The following is a 20055-nucleotide window of genomic DNA, read 5'->3' as shown; positions in this document are numbered from 1 at the left end:
TGAAGCCATGATCAAATTCAAGTCCAAACAAACATAACAAGATGAATTCATTGTGAACAATGCGCTGAGCTATTTCGGATCATTTTGGTTTACCACCAAACATACTTTGTTCATGGAGGGCCTCGCTCGAATGTAGCATTGCCATGCGACAGAATGACAAAGTCAGACAAGTGTGTATATTCTTTTCCCGCTGCGCCTATGAGTTTCTTCACCCACAAAAGGTCCAAGGGATCTTCTTTTCGACGATAGTTTTTTAGCATATCGCACGAAACCAAAGTATCACAAAACTCGAGGAATTCCTGTTGACTAATGTTCGCCACGGTACCACAGATTCTATTTTTCTCGACGAGATGTTCAAGAGCGAAATTCATGCGCTTTTTTGCAAACTATAAACGCCGAATACCATAAATATATCGTGTCGTGTCTTTGTCGTGGATACGACACAGGTGATCGTTCCTTCTTTTTTCGAAGAAATTAAATGTAGTACTCTTTACAGTTCTGTCAAAAATCAAGATTTTTGTCTCATAAACTTGATTGTTTCCACAACACTGTTGATTGCAACTTTTATAGCGAATCCTAATTCAATTTCAGCCACTGCTAAGCAGATACGAATCATCGGAAAGATCGACGTTTATAAGGGACTTCAGATTCCCTCTCAAAAGTACTGGCTTGATCAATTTATTCATTACTGGTTTAAAAAGGTTCGCTAGTTCGAATAGATAAGATGCTATAGGCTAGTCACTCTGAAAGCTCGTCATAAATAGTTGAACTGCAGCAGCTGAGGTTAAGAAAAGCCCCCTACAATTTATCCTCAAAAGCCTCTGCAACTACTCTAAAAGTACTGGCTGTGAAAACAGCAGCAAAGGTCCTACGGAAATCTGGATGTGTATCTTTGTACTTAGGAATGTAAGTTTGTTTGTGCTTAGACTGCGACTACGTTGGTTTTAAGGTACGGCAGCATGTCAAGGGATACTTATACCATCGGTTGGTTTTCGATCCATTTTACTCCGCAAAACTTCAGCCGATCCAATAGTTCAAGAATATTCCGCACATCTTAACGGGACGTTCTCAAACAGGCTGTACAAACACTGTAGGAATTCATCAATTTTCCATACAGTCTTTTTCATTCCTTCTTAGAATGAATTGTCAAAACTTGCAAACTGCAGCTACCTATATTCGTGAGCTCGTAGTTTTGGCTGCTTAGGATTTCACGAATTTCTTCATTCAACTGTTTCTCTACTTTCCAATTAACATGGGGACCGTCAATGCTGAGTTGACCCACTTCAAACTAGGTTTAGCTTCAAAATATTTCTTCAATCCGTTGAACAAGTCCAGTGCACGCGTTGAGCTTAGAATAGCTGAGCAAACCTGGATTCCACTGTTCCCTTCGTTACATTCTAGTAACGGACGCTAACATTTATCTGTTGCTTTTGTGAAATCTTCTTTAATGTTTCGCCGTATCCGATAACGATATTCTTGTAATTTTCGAGTAAACGAAGGATGAAATTCAAAAAGTATGGCTCAATACCGTATGTGATCAGGTAGCATTCTGCTGAGCAGCATCTTTGGTACCATTCCACTGTCCGGAAAGTTTCATGGGATTATGTCTTCCACTTGCTGAGGAAGATTGCCTGACCTTACTCGTGCGTGTATTCTGCGTTTCAGTGGAAATAGACTTATTACAGTTGTCTTGAATTGTATCCACGACTGCGATTTTCGTTGAATCTTCTTTTCCAGCACCTATTTTCGTTTTTATTATTTTTATTATTTTTAGTCATTGATTTCCTCATACTCACGTTCTTCAACAGCCTGAGTTATAACTCAATCGAAAGAAATTGTGTAATTCTTTAATTTTTGTGTTCGTTGAAAGATGAAAAATCAATCTTGCTTCGACTAGGGACTCTGACTCTAGACGGGAATCAAGTGTCGACAAAAACTGCGTTGACTTTCTGATTGAAGATCAATGTATATAAAACATACAAGAGCACTACATTTAAATAACAATTGAAAACATTCATCCATCTGTGCACGCGTGACTTTTTCTCTTTTTGTCATTCGTTTGACTTTTCGTTCTTTGATCTTTTGTCTTTTTGTTTTGATTATTACAAATTATTATTTTTATATGATTGGAGTTCATAATAGTTCTTTAACAACGATGATGATATATCCAACTTATCAACTTCTTTTAGAATGGCGTTAACGTTCCCCGTGGAACTTTTGTCGTCTCAACGTATGCATTAACTAGCGTCATTTATTAATACATAGTTGAGATTTCTTAAGCCAAATAACACGTCTTGAATGTATTCCGAAGGGCAAGCTCTAGAATACGCGTGACCACAGTGCAAGTCGAAGGAAATTTCTTTGACGAAAAATCCCCGGGCCAGAACGGGAATCGAACCCGAACACCCGGCATGACAATGTGAGACGCTACCCACTTGACCACGGGTGCACCTCAAGTTATCAAAAATTATTGATTTAAAAAAAAAATAGTCCTATCATGTTTGGATGTCATTCAACTTGCAATGTGATCGGTTTTAGGAGAACTATTCCGCAGAATGAATCGTTTGATTACCAACACATTTGAATACTTGTTAATGTTTTTTTTTACAGATTGGTGATTCTGTTGTGACCACGATTCGTGTTTACTGCGGAAATGTCACCCCCCCATAATACTTAGTTTTTGTTTTCGAAAGGAAATTCAAACTTATCTAAACAAGAAACGTATTTATTATAATATTAGATAAGACAAACTCTAATGAAATAATCATTAGAAGCTGAATCCGACATTGACATTTTACAAGAGCTTCCCGAGCATTTTCGCTCTCTTGTTGCGGGCTCAATGGAATACGTAGCAATAACGGTACGAGGCCCGACGTACTAAACATGTCTAACCCATCGTTGACCGCAAATTTTTAATTTCAATTTCAATTAGTTTCAACTCTGATAAGCCTCCCCACAAGATGCCAAAGAAACGTGCACGGTTAGAAACAACTTCAAACCGGAACCGATTCTTGGAAGTCCCACTTCATAATGAACTGTAACACATCCAATGCAATCCCATTAATGACATCATTGGAACTTATTTCAGTGGCCTTCAAACGTCTACAGAGTATTGGTATCTCTAGCAAAAGCTGTCATTCCGAAACTTGAATTGCTTTAACATCTTCGGCTTCTTTAGACGATTTTGACTGTTCTTGTAATTCCCGATGAAAATGCCTATTGCACTCCAACATTTCCTTTTCCATCGTTGGACCGGGTCTGGAAGGTCTTTCGCCTGGTTGGCTCATCTTACGGGGAATTCTCCTTTCAGTAGCAAATGTTTAATCGTTGGATTTTAACAAAACCTTCTGAATGGCCATTTCGACTAGACTGTTCCTTTCAACAGCGAGAAAAAAATACCTGCGCATTGAATCTGATCACGAATTGTACCTTCTACCCATGTCTGTACCTAGAGGCACGGACGGATACTTCACGTAGGACTTTGAGAACAACCGCGTGTGTATTGCTTGGTACCACTGGTTATGAAAGCATCTACAATGCTATAATTGATCAACTTCACAAGAACGGAATTCCTTACAAGGACCGCCTGAAAGGATTCGCGTCGGACGGTGCGACCGTTATTATGAGAGTTTCGAGTTCCGTGATACGCTTGCTAAAAATCGATTATCCAGTCCTAGTAGTCGTCTAATGTACATGTCATTCGGTGGCTTTGTGTGCTAGTTATGCATATGAGAAAATCCTTATCATAAGCATTTCTCGAGGGACATATATACCTATACATCCAATAGCTCAAAAAGGACTAACGAATTCGAAGTAATATAGGAAATTTTGGAACTCAAGCCGCATAAAATCCTACACCCTTCGGCCATCCTTTGGCTTTCGTTAGCGGCGGTGATGAAGATATGGATTTCACGATTATCAGAGTTAATTTTGATTTTCATCATTTAGTATAAATGTGATAAAAAATGTGTTTGTAACGTTCTCACTATGCCTCACTTCCCGACTGTCGAGCGATTTTCTGAACCTCTTCAGACTAAAAATGAGCTTCGAAATCGGCTCAGTAACGATACCCTGAACGCTATTATGAGATCATAAGATTTGATTAAACATCGTGGAGGCAACTCGAAAATTTTAATAAATGATAGTATGCAATCTAGATTCAGAAAAACTATGTATAAGTATCATCAAACATATTTTGTGGCACTTGGTTCATCCATCTGAAAAGTCGATTTTTGACAAACAATTTTTTTGAGATAACTGTAAATCCCGACGTATTATGCATCTTTAAGACATTTAGCTTCAAACATTTTTTTTTGAAATCCCTGATTTCCGGTGATTTTTCGGTTTTCAAAAAACCAAAATTTTAACGTCTGCGACACCTGTAAACGAATTCCGATTGAGTTTATATTTTGCTTTGAGTATTTTGTAAACCGTGTAAATCAACATTTCGCACGAAATTCCATTTGAAAAATCTAGATGATCATTTTCATTGGTACCTCATATTTACCTCATATTCCGGAAAAAACGTCCCAGAGTGTTGATTTTTGACAATTTTTTTTTCGAGATGACAGTTTTAAGATATTTGGCATCAATTAGCAGCACCCTGTTCATCTTATAGATAAATAGGGTAAAATACACCCTGTCGCCTTTTCGGACAAAATCTTACTATATGTGTAAGATTGTAACCGATCTCAGAGAGCTTCATAAATTTATGACAGTAATTTTTATTCCAAATTGTTATCTGCTCAGAAATAATTTTTAAAAATCGACCAGAGATTGAAAGTGTGCGATATTACTAAGACTGTGGACAGCAATTGAATGCGGGTGAATAATGTCAATAAACGCCCATTTATACGTTGCTAGTAACTGACTTCACAGTGAACAGCTACTGACCTGGTGAACTCGCTTGACGATCGTTTGATTCGCCTGACGCTAACGAGAAACTGCTGCACGGATTTACCAGGGATGCCAGGTAATTTTTCAAATGTCCATTAAAAAATCAGAAACAGCAAGTAGTTTGACAGATAATTGATCTGGAATCGACTCCTCTATTGGCAGGTCACAAAAAAACATAAACAAACGGAATGCACACGGACTATTATGTCTTCGCAATTCTCATTGATAGCAGCTTGGTATACCGATTTGTGAACCGAAAATGCTAGTAGATTTCAAGTGGAATAACCAGGTTTTAAAAATTAAAATTTTTAATTGAGAATGAACTTTTTCGTATCGAATAGAAACAATTCTTCTTTGCAGCAGATGAAGGAATTTTGAACGAAAATTGTGTCTGATAATGATTTTATATTATAATAATACGTAATATGACTAATATGAAATGCTAATAATAAGAAATATAAGAAAATTTAAAGAAGAATGTTTAACACATTGAGTTCCATTTTTTTTGCTGCGCTTTCCATTAAGCCCGCATCAAGAGCGTTATAGTGGTTCTCAGATTTTCGTGAAAAGTGCTAGTTTTGTTTTTTATCGCAAAACAGTAGACCCGTTTTTTTTTATTTTTCCAGTAGGGTGACCATTTCCTTCCGAAAAATAAACTTTTTCCCAAAAATGAATTTTATGTGTAGATCATCTGAATCGGTCCAGTAGATCAAAAGTTATGAATTTTTGTGTTGGAAAAAAAGAGGGAAAAATTGATTTTTCGAACCATCGGGTAGTTTGGAAAAATCATAACTCAAAAACCAAAAAAAAAAACGCCTCTCTGGTTTTGACATATGTTATGTGAAAAAACCTCAGCTTTTCAGAAAAAATATAACGAAATATAGCGCCCTTGGTCCCGAGACTATGAAAACAATAAAAACGAATACAATCAATAATAACGAGAGCAGAATTCATATTTTCTGGAGGTATGGTATTTTTTTTCAAAAAAGACCATTGAGTGATTGGCTTTAATTTGATATGTCAATCATCTGAATCGGTCTAGTAGTTTTTTTTTATCCCATTTATTTATTTAACACGTTGACTGCCAACTACGAGTTATCTCGTACTATGTTTACTTACCATTTTTATGAAAAAAGCAACAAAAATTTTTTTTATGATACCTATGCACTAGAATTTGAGTTTTTAATAGAATAATGTGATAAAATCAAATTGCCATTTTTGGCCAGATTTCTGAAAATTGCCTTGGCAGTCAACGTGTTAAGGCTCATTAGCATTTTAGCTGTAACAGAGCCGAATTTTAATCGTGTACATGTCACATGGTTATCATATCTATAATTAGCACATTACACAGTTGCCATTCGCCAGTATTTCTTCTATACCATTACACATGGTACATTCACACAGTAGCCATTTAGGCGTAAGAGTATTCTCTCTGTTCTTCCATTATCCAGTTGGACCACTGGACAGCGGAGACAGTTGATTCATCATTGTTGAGTTATTTATAGAACAGCAGCCCGATGTGTCTTGCAGAGCAGAGCAGTTGTATGGATGAATCGATCTTATTTCGACCGTGGATCGATCTCCATCGCTGATGATTGTTGCGTGGACGTAGCTATTCTGTAACAACACAAAGATGGTCAATGAGGGCCCTGAGTTTTGAACTCACGATTGATCGCTTACTAAACGAACGCGCAACCAATGTGGCTACGGAGACCCCCTCGGTCTAGTAGTTCAAAAGTTATGAATTTTTGAAAAAAGGCATTTTTGGAAAAAAGAGGAAAAAGTTGATTTTACGGACAACCCTAAAATGGAAATGGTCACCCTACTGAAAAAAATAAAAAAAACGAGTCTAACGATATAGATAAAGAACAAAACTTTTCACTTTTCACAAAAATCTGAGAACCACTATATCGGTTTGGCTTGGAATGGCTGTATATTTTTATTTTTTTATTTTGTAACTGTCAGTTCCAGTCAGTCAGCGCTTTCCTACCAAAAAGCTCAACGTCGGCCCATAGGGACTCTTATGACTCTTAGGGTTACCATATCTACAGAATAACTTGTATTTATACAGATTTTTCAGACTTTTCGAAACTAAGAATCTGTAGTTAGATTACAGTAGAATAGTAGTATTAGTGTAGTGTAGTAGTAGATTACAGATTTTTCGGATTTTCATACAGATTTGCAGATTTTTCAAAATAACGTTCCAATATTAGTTATGGCTTGACCCTAGTAATATTTTTTCACATCTCACCAATTTTATTCGTATAACATTCGAGTCAGTCTGAATGAGAGTCATTTTGGCATTCATATGTAGCGTGAAGAACTTCTTTCTCATCTCTAATCAGGCGAAAAGATACAAAAGTCTGTGTCGTCGTTTAGCTTTACAATAAATAAATAACAATTTTTATCTTTTTCATGCTAAATCACAGTGAATGCGTATTTCTAATTCTAAATTCTATTTCTAAATTAACGAATTTAAATAACATCTTGGAATTGAAAAACTCAAAAAATAGTGCTTTTGAAGGTGTTATTATTGACTTTAACCCAACAATTCATAATAAACTTGTTTGTTTCTATCAACCAAATTAAAGTCATCTATCCGCACTACAATCTGTTCTTTCGACATCAAACTTCTATCTTCCTTGATTTATAAACAATTCCTGGTGAAAATTCAATCAAAATCATGAAAAATCACTAGTTTTACTCCGCTTATAGGGGAAAAGGGGGGAATTTGGACCATCTAAGCAAATCACCTACTACTTCCAAACCAATACGGTCTAAATAAAAGATGTCACATTGTATACTAAACTACACTTGTTTTTTCTCAATCAATAATGTTTAATCATTATATCAAGTATTAAATTACCAAATATATCATAAAATAAAAGAGATGATTTTTGGACATTAAAATTTGATGCGGGGTAATTTGGACCATCTGTGCGTTTCATCGAAAAAAAACATACTTATGTTTAAGTATTTTGGAATAATGTTACAATCAGTAACAGTGTTCTGGGATCGATACCAGGTGTCTTGGCCAGATTCCTGACCAGAAAAATTGGATTGAGACCATCTCGAATTCTGAATGGATTTTTTCACTGTTGTTCAAGCATTTTCAAACACTTTCGATGCTTGGTCGAAGAAAATCCGTTCTTGATGACCTGCGTTGCTCTTTCAAGCTCCTCCTTCTTTTAACGTTGTCTGACCATCCTCTTTTTGTAATTCAGCGGCATCTGGAATTAATTAGACCAAAGAAAAACCTCAAATCTGTAGGACCAATTCACCCCACAAAAACGTGTCCTTGTCACCCCACACAACATGCAAAAATTAAAATGCAATTAATTTCATTTATTGTTATCAAACTTATAGTTTCGCTGCATCAAATTGTTCCTCTTCTGTAGACGAACAGAACTTTACTGCACAATACACGAAAAGTTTGTTTAATCAGCGGGAAAACCCTTGAAACCACGATCGGAAAATCATCATTTTTTGACAATCAAAGTGCTTGCTGTGTTCATGCTACCATTTCCTTCCACCTGTCAAATTTTACCAAAGTTTTTTTACGTTAGTTACATACGGTTCATTAATGTAAGAAGACATTAGAAAAAATCCATGTTGAGCCGTACTTTTTGAGATAATGGGGTGGTTCAAATCACCCCGTGTTACCCTAATAGCCAAATAAATTTCACCTCAACGCTTAAATATTACATTTTTTCTTGAAACAAGTCATATTTGATATATATAAAAAAAAATCAAACTGTATACGAGGGTCACTATTTATATTTCGGGAATAGGAACAAAAACAAATAGCATGCGCTTAAACCAATTTTCAAAGCATTTATTCCAATCGACACGAGCCTTTTTCTTGAGCGATTGTCAAATTATGTGGGATCCAAAGTGAACATAATTTTCGCACAACTAAGTGTTCATGTAAAATCGCATATATGCTGGTGGAACTAATGCTTAGGGATGCCTCAATCCTACAATAGGTTACATGACGATCTTGCTTAATCATTTCGTGCACAGCATCGATGTTTTCTGGCACTACAGTCGATTTTGGACGACCTTCACGAAACTCGTCGGACAGCGAACTACGACCACGATTGAATTCACTATACCAGCGATACACAGTGGTTTTTGATGGAGCTTCATCGCCAAAAGTCAAATTAAGTTGATTGATGCACTCTTGTTGTGATAAGCCACGTCGAAAGTCGTAAAAAATCATCGCACGAAAATGTTCACGATTCAGTTCCATTTTTTTGCCGAGATCAAACTTTTAACTAAATATAAAATAAACAAATAGCGTCCGTATGACAAAATGTTCTGAGTACGTATATCGTCAAAAATGTCAAACTTTACGATGGAACCGTCAGATGGACTCACATGACATCAGTGTTGCCAATTCCCGAAATATAAATAGTGACCCTCGTATAATCGAGTCCAAAATTGTATATTATCGAGTCCGACCTGAATAATATTTTCCATAGAGCTGGTGTTTTGGTTTGGGACTTTTGACTTCCTTACCCAACCAGGCCCTTTATTACAGATTTCGATACAGATTTTCTGAGAAAAAAACTAAGATAAAAAGATTTTTTGGGACAAAAACACAGATTTTATTATGGCAACCCAGCTCCCGTGATCGAGAGGTTAGCGTCACACATTTATCATATCGGGGGTTCGATTCCCGCTCTGGTCAGAGGATTTTTGGTAAAACAAAAAAAAATGTCTTAGACTTGCACTTTCGTCGCAAATATTCTAGAACTTGTCACTCAGGATACATTCGAGGTGTGGTATTTGGTGTATAAATCTCAACTAAGTACTTATAAAAATAACACAAGTAATACTACGTTCAGACGGCGGAGTTCCTCTAGGAACGTTAATGCCGTTGAAGAAGAAGAATTGAATTCAGTGTATTGGACTAGTGTCCAACGTAAAAATGTTATCTCATGCCAGATCAAGGTCACGCTTTATATGAATACTGCCAAATTGAGATGTTTTTCGAAGCAGAAATCGATTGGTCTAGGCTCAATAGTTGTATAATGGATCAGTGACACAAATTTGGCGACCTGGAAAAAAAGTCCCTTCCTACCCTCTCGTTAACTTCGTGAACCAAATGTGTTGAAGAACATGACAGGAAAATAGTTCCACGGACAGGCACTCCGAGTGTTGCTTCTAATCAGTACAATTTAAAGTCTCAAGCAAATTACCAGCAATGCACCCGTTGGCAATTAGCGCCACGAGATCGCGTGTTCGAAATTCACCTCGATACATTCTGATCTGCGAAGGGACAATGCAGAATAAACCCATTCCAGTCCAAATGAGCTGGCTCAGCTGTCGCCGCAATTCGCGTGACCAATACGCATCGCTGGAATTGATGAAGAAAATAAAATGATCGCATTAATCCGTTTCGGCTATTTTTATATACTCATCTGTGAAAATATTTCCAGGTTATTTTTGTCAAGGTTTTTCTAGTTTGTCAACAAAATGTGCTATTTTGAGCTAAAGTCAAAATCACTTATTTTTACAGGCTCAGTTACATAAGTTTAAAGGAGCCGAATTCTTAACTAAACATATTAAGTATATCTATATATCTATGAACAATTTTCCTTAATTCTATTGTTAATAGAATAGAAAACCGATTACTCGCGGTTGACTCGAGTTTAGAAGGGTGACATATTTTCGTCAGGGAAAGGATGGTAATAAGGAGATTATAACAAAGTTGTTGGTCACACTCAATTCTTAAATCTACTATGTATTTACATTTCAACTTATTCTATTGTTAATAAGAAGAGAACGCGAAGGAAGAAAAGGAGGGAAAATCACTTTTTGGAAACACATATTTTGAATAATCTTGAATATCAACTAACAATCGGAATTGGTTTTCTCTCTCTTTCAGGCGAACACGGAGTTTGAACGCGCCCTCACCGTTCCAACAGTTCGGACCATGTGGTCGGATTATGAAAAACTCTGCCATGGTGATGTGAGTATGCTGGTTCTTCTGCAACCATAACGACCGCAACTTCCAACACTGAATTATTTTCAATTCAACAGGCAAATTCAGGATCCCGCCAGCCAGCGACTGACCTGGTACAAGCCTCCGCTGGCGGTACTGGTGATAAAGAAGGTTCGTGACTCAAAGGTGTTGCAGCCGTTCGTTGAGCTGGTCGAGTGGCTCATCCACGAAAAGCACATGGTCGTTTGGGTGGAGGGCGCGATCCTGGATGATCCCCAGCTGACGGGGAACAAAAGCTTCACCAAAATTCAGGATAAACTCATAACGTTCAAGTACGCTTTTTTGAAACGGTCGCTGCAGCGTCATATTCATTTTCAAATATTCTACTTCCCAGAGATGGTCGAGACGACCTGACGGACAAGATCGACTTCATCATCTGTCTCGGAGGTGACGGAACACTGCTCTATGCGTCGCTACTGTTCCAAAAGTCGGTGCCACCGGTGATGGCGTTTCACTTGGGATCGCTGGGTTTTCTGACACCGTTTCAGTTCGATAACTTTCAAGAGCAGGTCACGAATGTTCTGGAAGGTCACGCCGCACTGACGCTGCGAAGCCGTTTGCGGTGTATTATTGTACGGAAGGATAAGACGGAGCAGGAGATTTCGACCTTCAAGTCGTCGCAGGATCCCACCACTAACATTTTAGTATGCCCTCTTTCTCTATGAATAAAAAGAAGTAGTGAATCATTCACTGACTATGACTTTCATCGCAGGTTCTCAACGAAGTGGTCATCGATCGCGGGCTGTCGTCGTACCTGAGCAATATCGATCTGTTTCTGGATGGAAAGCACATTACATCAGTGCAAGGTGATGGTCTCATTGTGTCCACTCCTACTGGTAGTACTGCTTACTCGGCAGCCGCGGGAGCCTCAATGATTCACCCTTCGGTGCCGGCAATACTGGTGACACCTATCTGTCCCCATTCGCTCAGTTTCCGGCCAATCGTTCTGCCGGCAGGCGTAGAGCTGAAGGTAATTCTGTGCGCACGTTTCAAGTTGTCAAATGACGTATGAGTAATTGTGATGGTGTCTTTAATTTTAGATTGCTCTCTCTCCGGACAGTCGAAATAGCTCGTGGGTTTCCTTTGACGGAAGAAATCGCCAGGAATTGCTACATGGTGACAGGTAAATTTCGGAAGCATTTATAAACGCAAACTACGTCTTTCAGGAAGGGTGCAAAATCAGAAAACTGGTCACGTTTTTATGAAATAAAGTTAACGTTAATAACCATTTTCACTGTGAACGAATTCTCATGATTTGCATACCAATCGAATCGGAGATTCTCTAAGATTAGCTATACATTACAATTCGATAATCTCTAAACGGTTTAAATTCATGAAAACTGGAAGAACTTCCTTTTTCATGATAGGTTATTCGTCGCTCAGAAATGGTGCCTTCCAAGGCCCCGAGCTTAGCTAACGAATCCGCTTTCTCGTTACCTGTAATGGAACAATGGGCTGGGACCGAGGCTAATGTAATCCTATAAGATTTGTCTACTAGTTTCTCTGGTCTACCCAAGAGCTTTCTTATTCTCATAAGAAAATAACATGAGGTTTTATCAAACGGACAGCTTCTATTTCTCTCTTTCTTTTTTTGTTTTTAAGAGGCTTCAAACTTTGAAGTTCATTCGCCTCTAGATTAGCTTCTATTGAGCTGCGGCTATCTGAATAGATAAAATAGTGATCAATTGACAAGGATTCAATTTTCTCCGTGATAGATTGTAGCCATTTCCGCAACGTACACTGAGTATGAATTTCTCAACTTAGTTTTCCTGAAGTTTTCATCAAATATGCCAAAACCAGTGGAGCCATTAATGACCGATCCATTAGTAAAAAACATTCTATTAGAACGTACTTCGCAAAATTTCGATGAAAACATTCTTGAGATAACCACAAAACTTGTATGTTCTGGAATATAACGTATTTCTTGATGCATTGTTAAATTGAAATTTACAGCGGAATCACAGAAGTACGATAGACAGTCTCGGTTTATGATGCTTGGCGAAGGTTGCAATCCTTGTGAACAGAACTCAACATATAAGGTGGTGAACCTTGAGTCTGGACTCAATTGAAGAAGTTCTTCGAAATTATCAATAACCTTGTGGAAAGCCCATATAGCTTAGTCGAGAGACTGTCAAATTTCCATGAGCAAAACTCATGTATTTTTCTGACACAAATTATACAAATAATCATTTAAAGTTAGCGAGAGTCCACAATTATGAAGTTTATCTGATAATATATAAATAGAAACAGAATCAAAAGCCCCTTTGATATCAAGGAAGATCGAAGCCATTTGTTCTTTACGAGCAAATGCTATTTGATTTCCAGACGAAAGCAGCGCTAGACAATCATTCGTTCCTTTATCTATTCCCAAACTGCAAATCTGAAAGCATTGTTCGTTACAACCCATTTGTCTAAACGAAAAACAAAAACAGGAAGTGAGTTATATCTGGTATAACCGCAAGGGTGACGTAGGACTATCGTTGAATGATAGTGATCATTTGTTTTTAGTTGCATTTGAATCAATTTTGAATGAATGAATAAATGAATATTTGGGGGACTTCGAAAACGAGAGCGTTACGTTGGAGGCACAATATTCAGCAAAAGAAGCAACCACACAAAAGTTGTATAATATTGCTTGTATCAAATCAGTCTACATATTTTTTGCGTTCGCTCATCCTTCCTTACAACACCCATTTCTCGTTTGAGAAATTGTTGAGTGAACATCGTTTGCCAGTGCGCGTAGAGCGGGAATTCCTTCTTAAGATTCATTGCACCTCTAATGAATTGCCGAAAGACGTGGTCTTACGTTGATCGCATTTGATTGAAAAATCACAAAACCAAATGTATTTGATCGCAGTATTATATAGATAGAAAACATAAAAATAAACACTTTCGCTTGAATGTAATTTTCAATTCCAATGGGAACTGGCAGATTATTTTTCAGCAACGATTATATCTTTTCAGAATCTTCTCGATGCTAGATGGCAACCAAACGAAAAGAGTTCCGCGCGTGTATGTGTGTGTGTGTGGCGGCTGCTCCGATGTCTCAAGCGGAACCGTTTTTCGATGCTGATATTTCCTTGGTCGCCTTTTCAGTGGCATCACTCTCCAGGCTCTTGCGCTTTCATGATAAACGAAGTTAACTTCACCACAACAGCGACAACATGCTCCAATCGCTATTCAATTGTAACTGAGTGGATTACGGAGCGGCGTCCGCTTATATACCGATTAATGATTTCTATAGCCTATTTTGAAAGCATATTTAAGACTATTGAAACAAGTTTTTGGATCAAAAAGTAACAAGTATATAACGCGTAGACATATTCTCTTTCGAATGAAGTGTTTATCATACCATTTCGTTCAGATGTTTAGGAGCTATCAACGCTCAAAATCTCGGTCTCCGGCGTAACGCTTTCGTTTTCGAAACTTCGATTTTACACCCGGTATAGAAATGGAAGACGTAGTCCTCCGTCAAAAGAATCATTATCTCCAGCAATTTACGATAGCATTGCGATTGGCCTATATGAATTGTGATCGCAGGCTGGCTTGTTGAGTTTTCGTATGCCTATAGCTCTAACTTGTCACCAGTCGCGAGGAACAATGTTGAGCTCTAGAAATTTGTTGAACAAGTTCAGCATACGTCTTTTGACAGAGTGGGGAAGATTCTTCAATATATTGAACTTTATCTTATCCACTCCAGAAGCCAAGTTGTTAGTTGAAGGGCAAGTGAGAATTCTACGAATTCTATGGAAGACGGCGTCGAAATTGAGTGGTAGGAACACGTTTTGTTTGGGCTTGTAGAGCGCTCTCATAAATCAAGCCAGAAATGAAATTATATTCTTCGAGAGGAATCATGAACCGAGCCAATAGATTCAGAGATTATTTCCCGAAATTTCATCCAGTCGATATTTTTCGTAAAGTCATACGGAATATCAACTGTCTTACATGGATATGAGTCATTGGCAATAGATAAAAGTATAGGAAGATGATCACTACCATGGGGGTTCTTGAATTGAACCTTCCATACGCAATCCAATAATAACGAAGAGGAGCCTAGAACACTATCTCGTGCGGGGGTTTTTGTAATCCTAGTAGCCTCCCCAGTGTTTAGAGTCGTCATGTTGAAATTATCGCATAGATCATAAATCAATATGGCACGGGGATCATCATATAGTGAATCCCAACCCATTCCATGCAAACTGAAATCACCCAAAATTAAACGAGGACATGGCAAGACTTCGACAATATCTCTGAGCTGTTGACGGTAAACTACAGTTCTAGGAGCAATATAAATTGAAGTAATACAGAGGTCTCTGCCATTGATTTTTGTCTGGCAAGCAACATCCTCAATTCCTGTGATCGGAGGGAAATGGACTCTATAAAAGGAGTGGCATTTTCGTGTCATTACGATCTAGACGAATTGTGTTGAAATCGAAGAAGTTCAATTCGTTCTCTGGAGAGACCACGTCTCACAAAGGGCGAATACAATACACTTGAAACAATGAATTAAAAATGTGAATGTGTCTAATTTAGGCAACAGGCTTCTTCAATTCCACTGTATAACAGTGATTGAATCCTTAGCCTGTTGTGCTGAATTATCCATCGAAAGATGTAAACGCAGCAAGTAAAGCTAATTTTTCTTTCAAGAAGGTCTTTACTGCTGGGAGTAGGCATACCATGAGGGTCTTAAGAGGCTCACTAACCTTTAGAGCATTCAAAATGCTATCTACAAGAACTGAAAATGCCAACGCCCTGTTTGAAGCTGTTGTTCAAATTGTGAAAATTGGGTATTACTGTTGGAATTAGTTTGGGGAGGTTGGTTCAATTCAGGACTTTGAATAGTAGGGGATACCGAGGGCCTCTGGTTAAACGAGAAAGCGCGTAGACCAGGGAATACAGGCCTCTGTTCAATTGCCATGCGTTTCTTCAAAATTAACGTTCTAGTTTGGGGGGTCACTAATGTATTTGAGGACTCAGATGAGATGGACTGTCTTTGTCTTTTCCCAGGGTTTCCTCGTGAAGCCCAAAGGCTTCCTGCATTAGTAGTGTTTGCAACGGGTTCGTCATTGCGCAAAATAGCAAAATAATTTCCCTATGTCTTAGGTAAAGACTTCTTCAAAATATCAGCGTGCTTAGAGCGTTCTTTCAAAGAACGCTTGATTGGTTTCGCACGCTGTTTGTGTGCTGGGCATACAATTAGGTCATGTGGAGCTTCACCGCAACGAATACATTTAATTTTCAGTTTCGGGCATTCATCATCGGCATGTTCCTGTCCGCATTTACCACAAAGTTATTAATTACAGCAAAAAGACATCGTGTGTCCAAATTGCTTAGACTTAAGACAGTTCATGGGACGCGGGATGAAAAGGCGCACTGGTAAACGAATTTTATCAATGGCTACAATATCGGGAAGAGCTGAGCCGACAAAAGTGACCCGAAACGAGTCCGACGGGATATACACTTTCTTCGAGTCTTTGATAGCTACGGAATGCGATTTCTTGCGCGATGTATTCCTCCGTGAGATCCGGTGCAGTGATCATTCCGTCGATCTCAACTTCTCGACAGGGAATGTAGACACGATAGTCATTTTTAAAGCCTTCATACCTAACAATATCATTTGCTTTGGCAAGGTGCACAACAACTACTCGCAGTTTGTCACGATTAACCTCGACAACTGCAGAAAAATTCTTCAAGATTTCCGTCTTCAAGATGGCGTCTATTGGCTTAGACTTACGTCTAAAAACAGGAAGTGGGTTATATCTATGGTATAACCGCAAGGGTGACGTAGGACTATCGTTGATTTAGAGATCATTTGTATGAAGTTGAATCTGAATTCATTCTGAATGAATGAATATTTGGAGAACTTCGAAAACGAGAGGCACAAGGTTTTATGCATCCAATATTGGATACGGAAATATTCTACTGATGGGGAAGAATAATCTTCAGAAGCTATCCTGTTGATTGCGATTGATTGAAAAATCACAAAACCTAATGTATTTGGTCACAGTGTTACATGGATAGAAAACATTCAAATAAACTCTTTCATATGAATGTAATTTTAAATTCCCAGAGGAACTGGCAGATTATTTTCAGTAACGATTAGATATTTCCACATTTTCCTCGATACTGGAAGCCCACCAGTGGTTAATGCTAACTCGATAACCATCTGTTAATAGCACTTGATTGAAACATATTTGGTCACAGTGTTACATATACATTCAAAAACATTCAAATACATTCAAAAACATTCAAATAAACTCTTTCACATGAATGTATTTTTAAATTCCTAGAGGAACTGGCAGATTATTTTCCGGATCTTTCTCGATCCAAACGGAAAGAATTCCGTGCGTGTATGTGTGTGTGTGTAGCGGCTGCTTCGAGATCTTCCCGGGGAACCGTTTGTAGCATCACTCTCCTCCTGATGGATTCCCTTCTGGCCTAAGGTGCACAAACAGGCTCTTGGTGACACCGTTCATCCGCGCTTTCATGATAAATGAAGAGCTTCACCACAACAGCGACAACATGCTCCATTCGCTGTTCAATTAGAACTGAGTGGATTTCCGAGCGGCGCTCGCTTATATACCGATTGGTGATTTCAATAGCCTATTTTGAAAGCAAATTTAAGACTATTGAAACAAGTTTTTGGATCAGAAAGTAACAAGTATAGAACGCGTAGACATTTTATCTTTCGAATGAAGTGTTTATCATACCATTTCGTTCAGTTGTTTAGGAGCTATTAACACTCAAAATCTCGGTCTCCGGCGTAACGCTTTCGTTTTCGAAACTTTGATTTTACACCCCGGTATAGAAATGAAAGACGTAGCCCTACGTCAAAAACGATATATGGCCCTGTCTTGCCTTCGGGGTAAACCTTGCATCGGGGAACTTTTGTAGTAGAAGGAATTGGTGGGGCATCTATATAGGAAGCTAAAGATGGACCATTTTATTGAAGAATAGCAGGGGAAGGGGTTCAGCATGAAAGGGAGCGGAGGTGGGGAATTTATCATTTCAATAAACGGGTCAAGAGGAATATTCTCGTCATTTTTAATTCTGTAATAACACACCTTTTCGCTCATTTCTTCCATAGCCTCCACGTGACGACGTCGATCTACCCGGTGCCGAGTATATGCGCCCAGGACCAGATAGCCGATTGGTTCGACTCGCTGGCCGAGTGCCTGCACTGGAATGTGCGCAAGCGGCAGAAGTGCCTGGACGAGCTGTCCGACCTGACCGGTTCGGGCACCGAGGATAGCGCCATTGAAGAAATCGAACGGGGCATGGATAATTTGGAAACCTAAGTGAGTCCCCACTTGCTCACGGTTGTTAGAGAGAGGGGGGCTCACTGTTGGCTACATCTGCCGGCGTAGATTGTACCTGTGAGAGGAGTGGTGTTGGGTTGTTGGAAAAAGACAGATAAAACCGTGTCTACTTCGAGGTTTGAATTTTAAAGTGTGCAACTGAGCGATGAATTTTTTGTGGTCAAGTGATTTCAGATCAGCAGCGCAACAGTTTTACGATGCGACTTTCAGTTACCATTTTCGGAGAGTCCTACAATCATTAAAAAACGGTAGAGAAATGTTTCAAATTTTTAGTGTGAACGAGTTCAGCTCGTCACGTGTTAGGAAAATATATTTGTGTTCTGTAATGGCTGGGATGTAGAGAACGATAGTGCGAGAAGAGGTAAACCGATAATGCATGCTAGTGATTTGTTCATTCCGATTGGAGCCAAAAGTGTTAAAGTGAGAGAATTAGAGGCAGATTTGATAGGCACATTGTAATCCACTGTTCATGTTCAAGTTTGACGTAAGCGAATACAATAAACTCTATGATAAGAAGGCACACAAACACACATCAACGCGGAACAAACTGTAAAATCTAGAAAGGGTAAAGCGCAAGTGTGAGTGTGAAAGGCAAACGTTATAGGCGATTAGGTTACTGTTTTTTTGTTTTGTATTTTTTTCAGAACTAGGTTTATGAGTTTACGAACAAAGACAGTGAAAGAAATGGCAAATCTGGAAAATCAAAACAAACTGTTAATATTAGCCGTTAGGAAAAGTTGATCTTTTAAAAATTTATATCAAGTATTTAACAAGAAATGAAAAAAAAAGTTTACGAAGCTCAATTTAGGTAACTATTTTTGTGTTATCACATCCTATTGACTCATTGTAAATTCTCTACATACAATATTACCCGTAGCAAGGTAAGCTGTCCAGAGGAAACTGATTTCAAAAACAACGACTTGAGTGTTACAGAGAAAGAAAACCACTATGTGCGGCATCGAAATATTGAAACGGAAGTTGTTGCTGAAGCTCTTCTCGCAGTATGACCCGATGAACGTCGAGAGAGTGTTCATTAGAGGCGAATGAACTGCAAAGTTTAAAGCCTCTTAAAAACAAAGAAAGAAGAAGAGTGTTCACAGAAGAGCTACTCTGGTAGCATTAAAATGGAGGCGAATGAACTGCGAAGTTTAAAACCTCTTTAAGCCAAAAAGAAGAAAATGTCACAGGAGGGTTGTTTCCGAGACACGACCGCATAGTTGACGTAGGATTCCGTTAGGCTATCTGTTGATTTTGGGTATGTTTGAAGAATTACATCGTTAAACTCTTTGACCCTATAAAGGGCCGTTTTGTTTGGTTGTTGGATATTGTTTGTTCACTCCACCAGTGTTCACCGAGTGATGATGACATAAGGATGGTAAACACTCGTTGGATGGTGCGTATCAGATATAAGATACCGAAGTGGAACGAGATATGGTGGAAACCGCCCTCTGTGATCCTAGACGAGATGTTTCCTATGTTATGTATGGATGAAATAAAGAAAAAAATGAACACAACAGAACAGAGAGCTTGAACCAAACGACCCGTTCTCGAGCGGGAACACACCTTGGTTTTTATTTATGAAAATTGAAATAAATCGTTTCATATATCACGTCATTTTTAACACAACTGCTACCATATAAAATTTTATACTTACACTTGTGCTAATTTTTTTCACAATACACGATCGGTCATTGATATGAAATTTCACGAAGCAACCAACATTAACGTTCCAAATTTAAGTTTATTTGCTAGAATTAATCGTAACACTCACCTTACTTGCAATATAAAAATGCCCGCGACTTGCATATATTTGTAATGTCGATTTCCCCC

General features: G+C 38.4%; 1 protein-coding gene across 7 annotated transcripts in view; it reads left to right on the top strand.

Annotated features, from left to right (window-relative positions):
- LOC129764539 (NAD kinase-like) overlaps window positions 1-19028 on the top strand; it is a 111875-nt gene extending 92847 nt beyond the window's left edge. For all 7 annotated transcript variants that reach the window (XM_055763728.1, XM_055763729.1, XM_055763724.1 and 4 more), the window contains 6 exons: window positions 10790-10873; window positions 10945-11178; window positions 11241-11550; window positions 11619-11876; window positions 11947-12029; window positions 17994-19028. In XM_055763728.1, coding sequence (XP_055619703.1) covers window positions 10790-10873; window positions 10945-11178; window positions 11241-11550; window positions 11619-11876; window positions 11947-12029; window positions 17994-18204 — 1180 coding nt within the window. In that variant the 3' untranslated portion in view covers window positions 18205-19028. The remainder of the gene's footprint in view (window positions 1-10789; window positions 10874-10944; window positions 11179-11240; window positions 11551-11618; window positions 11877-11946; window positions 12030-17993) is intronic.
- The last annotated feature ends 1027 nt before the right edge of the window (window positions 19029-20055 follow it).

The sequence above is a fragment of the Toxorhynchites rutilus genome, chromosome 2 (assembly GCF_029784135.1).
Source record: "Toxorhynchites rutilus septentrionalis strain SRP chromosome 2, ASM2978413v1, whole genome shotgun sequence".
NCBI classification, from domain to species: Eukaryota; Metazoa; Arthropoda; class Insecta; order Diptera; family Culicidae; genus Toxorhynchites; species Toxorhynchites rutilus.
Note: the sequence above shows the minus strand (reverse complement) of the source record. Positions and strands in the feature narration are given on the sequence as shown.